The 13,413-nt window shown below is 42.3% G+C and overlaps 2 protein-coding genes across 10 annotated transcripts in view; one reads left to right on the top strand and one right to left on the bottom strand.

The window, feature by feature from the left end:
• The window catches only part of PAICS (phosphoribosylaminoimidazole carboxylase and phosphoribosylaminoimidazolesuccinocarboxamide synthase), a 71,101-nt gene that overhangs the window by 24,274 nt on the left and 33,414 nt on the right, over positions 1 to 13,413 (bottom strand). For 4 of the 7 annotated variants that reach the window (XM_077848119.1, XM_077848121.1, XM_077848115.1 and 1 more), the window contains 4 exons: positions 9,042 to 9,413; positions 8,651 to 8,716; positions 6,104 to 6,240; positions 2,097 to 2,163 (listed from right to left, as the gene is read on the bottom strand). In XM_077848119.1, the coding sequence (XP_077704245.1) occupies positions 2,097 to 2,163; positions 6,104 to 6,240; positions 8,651 to 8,716; positions 9,042 to 9,413 (642 nt within the window). Of the gene's footprint in view, positions 1 to 2,096; positions 2,164 to 2,561; positions 2,676 to 6,103; positions 6,241 to 8,650; positions 8,717 to 9,041; positions 9,414 to 13,413 lie in introns of those variants that run through there. The other 3 variants (XM_077848118.1, XM_077848120.1, XM_077848122.1) reach the window with 3 other exon arrangements.
• Positions 2,489 to 13,413, top strand: part of PPAT (phosphoribosyl pyrophosphate amidotransferase) — a 37,596-nt gene continuing 26,671 nt past the window's right edge. The window contains exon 1 of one of the 3 annotated variants that reach the window (XM_077848125.1): positions 2,489 to 2,588. Coding sequence is in view for 2 of the 3 variants with exons in the window: in XM_077848123.1 (XP_077704249.1) it covers positions 2,993 to 3,120 (128 nt within the window). In the remaining variant the exon portion in view is untranslated. Of the gene's footprint in view, positions 2,589 to 2,853; positions 3,121 to 8,875; positions 8,899 to 13,413 lie in introns of those variants that run through there. The other 2 variants (XM_077848123.1, XM_077848124.1) reach the window with 2 other exon arrangements.

The raw sequence follows: 13,413 nt of genomic DNA, 5'->3' as shown, positions 1-13,413 counted from the left end.
TAAGCACTTTAGCAAAATGACAGATTTCTGTATTAAAAAGATTGTGGCTGCTGTGTGGAAAATGCAATGAAGAAAGGGTGGATAGATGAAAACCAGAGACTGAAATACCAGTTAAGATGCTGCTGCAGCAGTGAAGGCCAAGAAATGTCCTGGTCTAAGGAAAGCAGTGGAAAAAGGCTCAAGATATTTAAAAGGTAAAAGTTTTTAAGAACCACTGGCTCAACATGGGGATAAAATCAAAGATGTTCCCTAGGTCAGCTTTGGGCAAAAGAAAGTGCATACCTACTGTCCCTCCTCAATTAAGTTGAATCAGTATTTATTACTAGTTGTTAAGCAGGGTATGAATTTCAATTAATGGGTAGAAAAAAACCATAAACAATCATAGGAGAGATTTGTTACAAGACTAATTCATGGAATCGAAATTTAATACTCTTGAAAAGTATAGGACTTCCATAGAGAGGAGTAAGAAGATTAGGACTGTGCCCTCCCAATAAGGTAGCCACTAGCCACCTCTGGCTATGAAATATTCGAAATGTGGCTACTCCAAATTGAGATGTGAGTTAAGTGTAAAATACACAATGGATTTCAAGATGGAAAAAAAAAAAAGGATGCAAAATGTCACATATAAAAATACTGATTACTTGCTGAATTATACTAGGTTAAATAAAATGTATTAAAATTCATTTTACCTGGTTCTTTTTACCTCTTAAAATGTGACTACTAGGATACAAAGTTACATATAGTTTCATATTATATTTCCATTAAGTAGCACTGTTTTACAACACACAACATAAATGAACACAGATGAACAAACCTGATGTATCACCCTGAATGGGATGTAAGCTTAGGATTTTACAAGATAGAAAATATCAAAGGGCTGGGATCCCTGGGTGGCGCAGCGGTCTGGCGCCTGCCTTTGGCCCAGGGCGCAATCCTGGAGACCCGGGATCGAATCCCACATCGGGCTCCGGTGCATGGAGCCTGCTTCTCCCTCTGCCTCTCTCTCTCTGTGTGACTATCATAAATAAATAAATAAATAAATTAAAAAAAAATCAAAGGGTTGTAGACATAGAAAGGAAGCAGCATGCAGGAGGTGAAAGGGGCTTCAGACTGGATTTTAATAGCTCTTGGGTTGCCCCTGAACATTTTTCAGGGAGGAAGCGCCATTTAGAAATCATAAAAGTGACATTTTAGAAATATAAACCTGCCAGTTAGATTTTACCAGTGTAGATGTATAGAAGGAAAAATTGTAGTCTAACGCCTGGATTTTATAGAGTTGTTACTCGTTATCATTTGGATCGTTTCGTTTAGTCCATCAATTTTTAGTTGAATCCAATTTTTCTGCGTGGAAGACAACGTACTAACCAGTGAACACAAGCAATTTGGTTCACCGTAAATTTAGAAATCGGGCGTGTGTGTGGGGGAAGTTTTATCGGCAAAATGTCACAAACGATCTTCCCTGAGGACCTATCACTCGTAGATAAAATTGTTATGTTAATAGGATAAATGCAAAGTGAATCACGGCAACTTTTTGCTTGGGGCTTTTGGAGCTCTTCAAAGTCATTACGGCATCAAAAGACAAACACACCCACAAAATCTGGACCAAAAAAAAAAGGAAATTTTTCAATAGATTCAACTACTAACTTTCCGGAAATAGCGGGCTATTAGGAAAAGCAAGACTTTGAAGACTCAACACGCGTTCCCGCGATTGCTTTTGCAATACCTACTGAGGCACCTCTCCAGCGCTCGGCCATTTCTCTTTCTAATCACCCTCCTTCCTCTACTTGGTTTCTTCCCCCAACCGAGAGCCAGGTCCGAGCGTTTCTGGAGAGGCCCGGGAGCGCCGTGTTTCCTCCGCCCGGCGCGGCGGCGCCCGGCCCACGTGTCCGCCCGCCCCGGGGCCCAGGGCGGGAGGCGGCGGCGCGGAGCCCAGGCCCAGGCCCAGGCCCAGGCCCGGAGGAGGCCGCCCCGAGGGCCGCGGGGCGCGCACCGGTCGGCGCCGGGTCCGCCAGCTCCAGGCTCGCGGGGGGGCAGGGGCGGGGAGACCGCGGGCGGCAGGGAGCCCCCGCAGACGCCGGGGGACGCGGGATACTCACCCTCCGCCGTCGCCATTATCCCGCGTGGGCTGGGGGCAGGGGACGCGCCGGGAGGAGAGGCGAGGCTCTGGAAAAGAGGAGTGGTCAGAGAGGCCCCCGCGGCGGGGAAGGGAGGCGCTGCAGACACACCCCCGGCGGGCCTAGTACTCCGGGACGCCCGCCCGCGCGCTCCCCGCTGGCAACACGGCCGCGACGGCGCCCCGGATGCCTCCGCCGCCCGGGAGCAACTTCGATTCGGGGATTCTACCCGCCCCCCCCCCGCCACACACACACACACACACACACACACACACACACACACACACACACAAAAAAAAAGGCTTCCCGCCGCGCAGGCGCACTGGCGCGGGCGCCGTTCCAGAAGCGGCGGAAAGTGGCGCGCGGCGGCGGCCCCTCCCGAGTCTACCGAGGCTCGCCGACCGGCCCCTTCTCCGCAGCGGGAGCGGCTCATAGGTTGGAGCGTACCAAGTGGTGATGGCCCGGGGAAAGCAGGTGAGGAGGGGCATACAAAGGGCGGAGAAATGACGCTGGCCCTACTACTCTCCTCACCCCAGTCTGGGCTGTTCGAAAATAACGGAGGGTTCCACGTGCGGAAAAAAAAAGTGCTAGTCCCGGCGGAGGGTTAGCTCCACCCGGGGGCCTGCGACTCCGCCTCCCGGTCGCGGGGCCGCTCCCTCCCTCCTCGCTCACTGGTGGATCCTGAGGGGGCGGGGCAGGGCGGCCGGCGGGGCCGAGCTAATCACGCTTACTTTGGGAAAGCGCGCGCCGCCGCAGTAGCGAGGGTCGAGCTGCTGGGAAGGAAGCGAGCCTCTGAGGCGTACGGGCCGAGCGGCAGCTGGTTGGTGCTCAGGCCCCCGCCGCGGCGGCAGGTCTCTCCACGTGCTTTCGGCAGCGACATGGAGCTGGAGGAGTCGGGAATGCGAGAGGAATGTGGCGTATTCGGGTGCATCGCCTCAGGAGAGTGGCCCACGCAGCTAGATGTGCCGCATGTGATCACTCTGGGACTCGTGGGGCTGCAGCACCGGTGAGCAACCGGCTGAGGGGTGGGGGTGGCGGCGCGTGTGTTTCTCTCTCCTTCAGCCCCAGCCGTTTCCCGCGGCCCGAGTTAGCGATCTCCCGTGCGCCTGAGGGCAGGGAGGCCGACCTCTATCACCTGGGTCGATAACCGCTTGTGGCATCGACGAGGTGGCCGAGGCGTGCGCGGGCACCACCTTGCATCCCTGAACTTGCTTCTCCTCCCCCCTTAATGGTCTGTAGGGGCTCTCCCGTGTGTGCGCTCCTCGTGAGTCTGGCCAATTTGTAAGGCTCCGGTTCGCCAGGCTCGGCCGGGTCGGGACTTCTCCCGCTGCTTGCCTGTTTTAATCTTGCAGAACCCGGAGCTGCTTTTTTTTTTGTGAAGGTTTGTGTGGGGGTGGCTGCTGGTTCCAGGACCTACAGCACCTTGAGGTGTTCCCGCGGAGCCTTCGACCACCACAGGCTTTTGTTTGCAGGGGCAGAGCTAGCTGTTGAGCAAATTGTAGATGTGAATGCAGTCCCAGCTATGAGGACTTAGGAATTCTGGAGTTCAAACCCTGGGAAACCGAGCTAGTTGGTATTCAGAAGGAACTCCTGGTTGTAGATCGCAGACCAACTGAAAATAAACCAGTCACCGGAAATAGCGCATCTGCAAAAGATTCACGGGTTTCAGGTAACGAAGGAAAAGGTTGTAGTAAGAAGATGCCAAAAAAAGTAAGTCTCTTCTTTAAGAGAGGGAAAGGGGAGCAGTTCCTGTATGACAAGTACATGCTGGTTTTTTTGGAAAATTTGGTAGATCCCTTTGAGTTAAAAAAAAAAAAATAGCTTGTCTTCTGTGATCTTTCCATTCCTTATTACCTGGCATTTGATACAAACGTAGGTTTGACATTTTCACTGAAAGTATTACAAAGTTTTCATAAGGCAGTACTGCAGCAGTAACTTTTAGAACAGTTTAAGGAACTTGGCAGAAATATTTATCAGCAATATGTATATATATGTATAAATGCGTTCCAAATGATTTGCTTTTCCTCACCAAACTTGGATTGCAAGTAGTCTTTTTGATCTTTTCAGGGCCGCAGTTAACTTTAGTTGTCACATCTTACATACTCCTCCTTTATTAAGAGCTGAGAGTAACTTAGAGTCTGGGTTGAATCAAAAAGAGTATTTTTAACTTGGAGGACTCTAATCCTGGATAGTTGTGGGTTGACCTTAATAGAAATCTTGTTTTAAAATACTGAACATTTTTTGAGAAGATAGATATGTAATCCAAGGAAAAACTGAAACCTGCTTATGGTGCTTCAGAACATTTGTTTATAACATTCTTAGGATAAGTTATTTTGGATATTCTGTGAAGGGAAGAAGATCTTGAGATTCTCTTTTAAATATGTGCTGGAAGAAAAGCGTTTGTTTTTGTTTTAATGAATACAACTAGAATCCTAACTATATGCACTTTTCTGTTGCTTTTGTGTGAAAGAATTACGTGATTAGACAGTACAAGGGAAGAGCAATAAAAATTAATTATATGATAATAGAGCAATAATAAATGGATTCTCTGAGGCTGTTCATCTGCCCAAATAAGTCTTTGTTAAACTGGTTATGAAAATTGACCTTGTGATGTTTTCAATAACAGGAGCAAGGTACCCAATAGTTTCTGGGTAACAAATGTATTTATGGAAAACTAATTAAGATTTTCCTTGTGTAGGCATAGAATTATTAGGTGCATTGAGAAGGCTGGTTCTCTTCCAGTTGAAAATTTTAAATTAGCTTAAGTCCTCACCCTTCAGAGGAACTGATCTGATTGGAAGAATGGCGAAACTCCCTAATGTATCTGAGATAAAATCTCTGAAAGAGTCTGCAGGGTTCAGAAATTAAAAATTAATGTTTTTCTATGGCATTGAATCAAAGAATGTTAAAACTGGTCGCCTAGATAGGTTGTTATGGCATAATATACAGTAGAGTTAAATACACTGTACATTGGCAAGTGGTAGTCTGTTGCAGAAGTCTCTACCTCCTCACCTCCTTCCACTTACTACTTAGCTTTAAAATAACAGTAACAAGATTCTGGGATGGCCTGGGTGGCTCAGCAGTTGAGCATCTGCCTTCGGCTCAGGGTGTGATCCGGGAGTTCCGGGATAGAGTCTCATGAGTCCCATATCGGGCTCCCTACATGGAGCTTGCTTCTCCCTCTGCCTGTGTCTCTGCCTCTCTCTGTGTCTGTCATGAATAAATTTAAAAACAAACAAATCCCAGTAACAAGATTCATTTATGTTTTTGTTTTTTTTTTTTCCTTTTTTGATGAAGGAATTTGTCTCATGTTATCTTGCTATAAGCATGGAATCTGGAAGGTGAGATTGCTATCACTTTTGCATTGTATTTGGTTCTGTTTTTGTCTTAGGTATAATATGATTTTAAAACCTTAGAGATAGTACAGTACCTGAAAGTTTTATGTGTTTCATGTAAATACAAACAGAACTATCAGTTACTAGATAGTCATGCACTGGATACTTAATCCAGACGGGTTCATTCAGAAGTACATCTTTCTAGTAGTCCTGGCTATTTGGAGATTTATTCCGTAGCTCTGCTTTCTTTCAAGGGGAGTTTAACATTTTCATTTCTATGAGCTCTTTAGATGCAAACTGTTCATGACAGATTCATATAATCACCACTTGCTTTTTCAGTCCTAAAAACTTTGGTTCAGTGGTTGGCAGAGTTCTGAACAAACCACACACACCTTTGTAGATCAGAAATCTTCATGTTTAAACCACAGGCACGTTTTTTTGAGACTAGAATGACATGGACATATTATGAAGATTCCATAAAAGGAATTACTAAAATTACATCGATTTATCCCATGAATTGAATAGTTAGCCTTTCCTTGGTTAATTAGGAGATGAAAATGCCTACCCTGAAAGTGAATTATCATTTCCCGGGGTTAGGAATTGAACCCTACAACTGATGTACATTTTCATACTTCTAAAAATTTCGAGATTTACCTGATGAAGTTGGATCATGTAGGGGGTCTTCTGTCTGTAGAAACATTCTGTAGAATCCTTTCGTTCTGTTACGCTTTGAGGAAACGTATTTGCAATGATCTCAGGAACAGTTTTCTTAAGAGATACAGGTACTGGTCCTATAAACAGAGTATATAACATTATCACTAGAAAGGCACTTGTAAGAAAGACTTGTGAGAAAGGCATGTGAGAAATACAGGAATAGGTTGTCAAAGAACTTGCTTTGAGTTGCCAAATTTAAGGCTGAGGATAACTTTATTTTGATTTTCATCTTTTAGTAGAATGACCAAATATGTCCCATTTCTATAGTGTTTTTATATATTGTTGGTTGGGGAAGTGACTTATGTTAAAACTGTCTTTGCTAATTGTTCGGAAAGCCTTTAATTCAATTACTTTTGTGATTTAATGATTCTCAGTTTTAAATCCTAAGTGTTTTCAGTTCTTCTGGTTATCGCTATTATTTACAACTTTGTTTTTTGCATTATCTTGAAGCAGAATTTATCTGTCCCCAAAAGAGTTTCAAAGTATGAATGCTTTGCATTCTGGTCAATATTGGAAATAGCTCTTTAACATAAGACTTGAAATCTGTCCTAGATTTCCTAGTAACATCAGTTTGATTTTGGGCAGCAAGCCTCTTCACTTCTGAGTCTGTTTTCTCATCTGTTGGGCTAGACTTAGGTATTTAAAGGTTCAGTGGGCGAAATCTAGTGGGTTGGGGATGATACTTTTGTGTGGTTAGTCCTTAGCAATTTTCCTTTTCAATAGTATATATACTAGAGGACACTAAGAGAAGACAAAGGTTGGGGCAGCTCTTCTGACTTGCACTTTAGGTCCAAAAATGGAGAGTAAAATTTTCCTCTAACTTGAGATATAGTAAGGGTTGTTGGGGATAGGGAGATTGCTGTTATTATCTAATACTTATTCAAAAAGTACCTGTAGCTCCTATTTGTATACATAAGGCACTGTGGTCAGTACTAGGAATACTGTACTGCACAGGGCAGATACGGCCCCTGGACCTCATAGGGAGGCAGTGTTAGCCAGCTGGCTCAACAGCACAGACTTCTATGCCTCCACTTTCTCCTCTATAAATTGGGCATAATGCTAGCACCTACATCATAGAGTTGTGGTAGGAAGTTAAATGCATTAATATATGTAAAGTACTTAGAACTGAACCTGGATATATGCATACCCTATGACCCTCCATCCCACTCTTGGATTTATACTCTACAGAAATGCATACATATGTTTACTGGAAGACATGCACAAGAATTTTTATAGCATTATTTGTAATAGTCCCCATCTGGAAACAATGGAAATGTCCAACAGTGGAATGGATAAAGAAGGTAATGGTACATATATTTATATAACGGAATATTCTACAGCAGTGAAAAAGAGCAAGCTCCTACTACAAGTAAAATCATGGATGAATCTCAATGCTGATTGAAAGAAGCTTGACATTAAAGAACAGATCCCAAAAAAGTAAGAATATCTTACATGATTCCAAATTTAATCTATGGTGATAGAAGTCAGGATAATGATAACCTTTATAGAGTTTAGGAAGATGATTATGACTGGGAGGTCTGAAGGGTGCTGGTATAATGTTTTGTATCTTGATTTGAGTGGAGTTACATGGGTATGTTCACTTTGTAAAAATTCAGCTCTTCAACTATTTTGTTTACACAAAAGAATTTGATAGATTAAAAACCTATAGGAATCCCTGGGTGGCACAGTGGTTTCGCGCCTGCCTTTGGCCCAGGGCGCGATCCTGGAGACCCGGGATCGAATCCCATGTTGGGCTCCAGGTGAATGGAGCCTGCTTCTCCCTCTGCCTATGTCTCTCTCTCTCTCTCTCTCTCTCTCTCTCTGTGTGTGTGTGTGTGACTATCATAAATAAATAAAAAATTTTAAAAAACTATAAAATGCTTAAATTAATTATTAGATCCAGAAAGATGCAGTGATTTGCTCTGTTGTTATTAGAGTCGGAGAGAGACTAGGACTCCGGTTTTCTGAGTTTCAGATCATTGCTTTTTCTTCTGTTCTGCATTTCTATTGTTCTGTTTGCTAAACTACATTGTGTTATCTTTTCTGACATCTGTAATGAGTCATTTTGGAATTAATAGCTCACAGAATTAGGTTGACTTATTTGTAGGATTGCTAAAATTTTGCACCTATTGCTAACTACCTTTGGGGAAAACTAAAATTCAGAACTTACTACTTTGTGGGTTTTTTTTTTTTTTCCTTTTCTATCCCAGTCTTCTGATAGCAATCGCTATAAATTGTAATTTAAAGACTCCTGATGAATGGACAGTTGTGCAGAAATTTCTGACTCTGGGAAAGTTTCCATTTATTCTGTTACTTTTACTCTTAATGAGCTATGAAAGAAATCATTACTCAGCATTTTTTTGCTCTCACAGCTTATAAACAGTATGTTTAGTCTAATATGTCAAGGACAGGGAAAAAATATTTCTTATCAGGAAAAAGCAACAAGTTTTTTTCAGTGCCAAAACTTGGCATTTCTCGGGCTCTTACCATCTTCGTGTGCTTTTCTTTTCATGCTCGAAGTTCTTGGGTTTTTGGTATGACCTTCAAATAATTCTTAAAACAAAAGAACACAGGAAAAGAATCATTATATGACATTTAAAATAGATTCATCTTCAGGCATTCGGATGCACTAAAGTAAGTGCATTTAAGTGGTTGTACAGATAAAGAAGGATGAGCTTAAGAATTTGGAATGTTTTGGTACAAGGTTTGGAAGGAAATTGAAATTCTTAAATGAGGTATGTGCTTTATAATAAATTTTTGGGTCATTTGAATATACATTAGTATAAGGATTTTATTTTTGAGGAATTTCTTGCTATGTTACAATGCAAAGAAAAAGGTTAATAGAATTTTTATTTTAAAAAGTCAGTTTCAAGGTTACCATGTTTCCATTTGGCAGTTCTGAGAGTTGGTCCTCTTAGGATGCAGTCAACTTCTTCATAAAATCTCATTTTTCTTTGAGGGTTGCCATTTTTCTTTTGTAAAACTCTGTATTCATATTTTAAATTTTTGTATTTGGTACGACATTGTTTCCAGTCTCTGTCTATTCCAAACTGCATTAGTCTTCTGGCAATTTCCTCAAATATTTCTTTGTTTCTTGTGGCCCTTTCAAGCATTTGCTTAATTTTTTCATCAGACCATATGTGTATAAGCGCTCTGACCTCATTGTCACACCAGTGTTTTCCAGCCTCTGTGTCGCTCACTGTCACAATCTGTAAATGATTTTTAGCATCTTCTAAAGGAATATAATTACCTATAAATCAATGTGATTTACAATTATACAAACTTAGAGATAAATCTTGTATTTGAATATCATTCATTTAAAACAAACTGGATTGACATAAAGCATTGAGAATTACAGCATTTCAATGTCAGGGTCAAAATTTCTTCATGTGTTCATATTCAAATAAGATATTTAAAAAATAAGGTATACTAATCTCCAAAATTGGTAAGAATAATTCAACTTTTCATCAATAGATAATCTTCACTGGATGTTTACAAATATGGAGAGTCTTGGTGTAACTACTTAAACTGGTATATATTAGCTTAAAAGATTTTTTTCTTTTTTGAAGTAGTTTCCACGCCCAGTGTGGAGCCCAACGCAGGGCTTAAAACTCACAATTCTGAGATCAAGACTTGAGCTGAGATCAAGAGTCTGATGCTCAACCAAATGAGCCACCCAGGCACCCCTGAAAAAAATTTTAATTCAACAATTTAGACCCTATACCTGACCCAGTGATACTTTGTGGTGCCATGGGGCTGCCCACCTCTTCTGAGGCTGTACTTACGGTGTCTTCCTCTGTCAGAAAACAAAGAGTTCACAGAACTCAAATTTACTTTTGCAATTGAAGATTATACTGAGAAACGAGTAAGGCTGGATTCCAGCATCAAAACTAACCTAGGGGCACCTGGGTGGCACAGACAGTTGAGTGTCCGACTCTCGGTTTTGGCTCAGTTTTAGGTAGTGATCTCAGGTTCATGCAATCGAGCCCCATATGGGGCTCTGCCCTCAGTATGGAGTCTGCTTGAGACTTTTTCTCCCTTTCCCTCTGCCCCTCCTCCTACTCTCTCAAATCAATCAATCAATCTTTTTTAAAAAACAAACTATAACCTCACAGCCAAGAACAGTTGTCATCTCTAACAGAATTTTAAAATGCCTTTGTGTAGGGTAGCCCCAGTGGCGCAGCGGTTTGGCGCCGCCTGCAGCCCGGGGTGTGATTCTGGGGTCCCAGGATCAAGTGCCACGTTGGGCTCCCTGCGTGGAGCCTGCTTCTCCCTCTGCCTGTGTCTCTGCCTCTCTCACTGTCTCTCTGTCTATAATGAATAAATAAATAAAATCTTACAAAAAAAAAAGAAAGCCCCAAGGCACAGTATACTCTATTTGGGAAATGAATATGATAGCACTTTTAGACTCAGTTTTGTAACATTTTTGTTACATTATAATGTTTGCAAAAAGCTTTCAGATCTCTTTCATTTGATCCTCATGTAACTGAGAATGATCCTAACTGCAATATATCTATACAAGACCTTAAGATTAAGTGGTCTTGGCAATTTTCATTATGAGCTGTTAAGAGAAGACAGGTAATAAACATTTTGAGGAACTCATGGTACTTAGCTTGATAAATATAACATGTATTTATTGTGGTGTAGTATTGTATGTATAGAATGTTTATAAGTCAGCTCTTCGCTGTTTGGGGAAAGCTCTTTCTCATGCATATGTTGGATTGCTGTGTTGAAGTATTGCAGTGCTATGATAGGATTCTTTCACTCCTGTACATTTCCTATACAGTGGGACCTTTTTTTTCTTTTTTTTTTTTTTTTTTTAAGATTTACTTATTTATTTGAGAGAGAGAGAAAGGGGCAGAGGGAGAGGGAGAGAGAAACTCAAGCCAACTCTACACTGAGGGTGGAGCCCAAGGTGCAGCTTGATCTCACAACCCTGAGATCACAACCTGAGCCAAAACCAAGAGTCAGAAGCTTAACTGAGTGTGCCACCCAGGTGCCCTTAGGTTACAGTTTTGATGCTGGAATCTAGCTGGAATCTAGCTGGAATCAGGCCCAAGCTGAAACCAAGAGTCGGATGCTTAACCGACTGTGCCACCCAGGTGCCCCAGGACATTATTTCTTAAAAAAATATTCTGTGTTGGGACACCTGGGAGGCTCAGCAGTTGAGCATCTGCCTTTGGCTCAGGGCATGATCTCGAGATCCGGGATCAAGTCCCACAGGGGGCTCCTTGGAGGAAGCCTGCTTCTCCCTCTGCCTGTGTCTCTGCCTCTCTCTCTCCCTCTCTCCCTCCCTCCCCCCCCGTGTCTCATAAATAAATAAAATCTTAAAAAAAAAAATTCTGTGTTCGGATGCCTGGGTGGCTCAGTGGTTGAGCATATGCCTTCAGCTCAGGGTGTGATTCTGGTCCAGGGATCGAGTCCCGCATCGGCCTCCCTGCCTGCTTCTCCCTCTGCTTCTGTCTCTGCCTCTCTCATGAATAAATAAACTCTTAAAAAATATATTCTGTATTACTCATGTCTGTGTAGTTGCTTGTAATGATTATTATAAAACTATATGGAACTGGGCAGCCCCAGTGGCTTAACAGTATGGCGCCGCCTTCTGCCCAGAGCATGATCCTGGAGACCTGGGATTGAGTCCCACGTCGGGCTCCCTGCATGGAACCTGCTTCTCCCTCTACTTGTGTCTCTGCCTCTCTCTCTCTCTCTCTCTCACGAATAAATAAATAAAAATCTTAAAAAGTTTTTTTTTTTTAACTATATAAAACTACACAGTGGTTATGATTAGTAGAACAGTGAGGGAAAAGATGAGGTGGTTAGGAAACCCATAAGCCTATGCAGCCATAGGTATGTGGAGATTTAATTAGGATAGGACCAGATCTTACCTTAAGGACAGGTTTGCACAGTGAGACTAGAACAAAATTTAGCTTTTAGCAATATCAGTATCTTAAATGACAGGTTGTACTTTGGAGCCACATAGGGCAAAAATTGAAATTTTTTTTTAAGATTTTGTTTATTTATTCATGAGAGACACAGAGGAGAGGGAGAGAGACAGACAGACAGGCAGAAGGAGAAGCAGACTCCATGCAGGGAGCCAACGTGGGACTCGATCTCAGGTCTCCAGGATCACACACCCTGGGCTGAAGGTGGCACTAAACTGCTGAGCTACCCGGGCTGCCCAAAAATTGAAGTTTTTATTGAGATAATTGTAGATTCAAATGCAGTTTTTAGAAATAAGAGATCCCATTTGCACTTGGCCCAGTTTTCTCGAATGGTAACATTTTGTTAAACCTGTAATATACTACTAAATCAAGGATATTGACGTTGATAGAGTTCACTACTCTGATTCAGAGTTCCTGTTTTCCTTGTACTCATTGTGAGTATATATATATTTGTATTACATTCTATGATAATTTTATTAGCTTGTAGGTTCATGTCTCCACCATCAAGGTCAAGGTACTCCAAGGTTTCAACACCATAAGGATCCCTCTGGTTGCTTTTTATAACTAGACTTACCTCCTTCCATGCCCAAGCCCTCCACCCACCCTTACCTCAGTGAAGAGCACTCCAAGGTAAACTTTGGCAAACCTTATTTCAGCAGAATCTGAATTTATAACATTCTACCTATGTGACTAAAACCATTAGTTTTAGGCTCAGGCACATGTCCTCCTTCTGGGAGATAGAAATATTTAGAGATTTGGTGATCTATAGTTAGTCCTAGAAAATAAGATGTCATATTGGAGGGTAGTGGTGTGGAAATCCTAAATTTAGCATATTTTAAGGAAAGGTAAGCATTTAGTTTCTGTTAGATTTCTCTCCCAACTGGTATACTGCAATTCATTTCTGACGCTCACCACTAGAATTAGAATTAAGACTCTGAAGCTTCAAGGGCTCATTCGTCCATACAGCTGCCTTTACTTCAGATGCTAGCTAGCCACCTTTCAGCTGACTGGCTACAAATTCAGGCCATGACCTGTTCATTCTGGCCATGACCCCCTCAGGTTTGATCATTTGCTGAACAACTCATAGAACTTAGGAAAGCCCTATACTTAGAATACAGTTTTATTATTAAAAATAGAACTCAGAAACAACCAAATTGAAGATCCATCCACATAGAATAAGGTCTGGGAGGGTCCTAGATGCAGGACCTCCATGCCCTCTCCCTGTGGAATTAGGGCCTTCAATTTTCCAGCACATCAGTGTGTTCACTAACCAGGAAGCTCTTCTAAGCCAGATTTATTGACATGATT

Source organism: Canis aureus, chromosome 14 (genome assembly GCF_053574225.1).
Source record: "Canis aureus isolate CA01 chromosome 14, VMU_Caureus_v.1.0, whole genome shotgun sequence".
NCBI classification, from domain to species: domain Eukaryota; kingdom Metazoa; phylum Chordata; class Mammalia; order Carnivora; family Canidae; genus Canis; species Canis aureus.
This window is presented reverse-complemented; position numbering and strand designations above follow the sequence as displayed.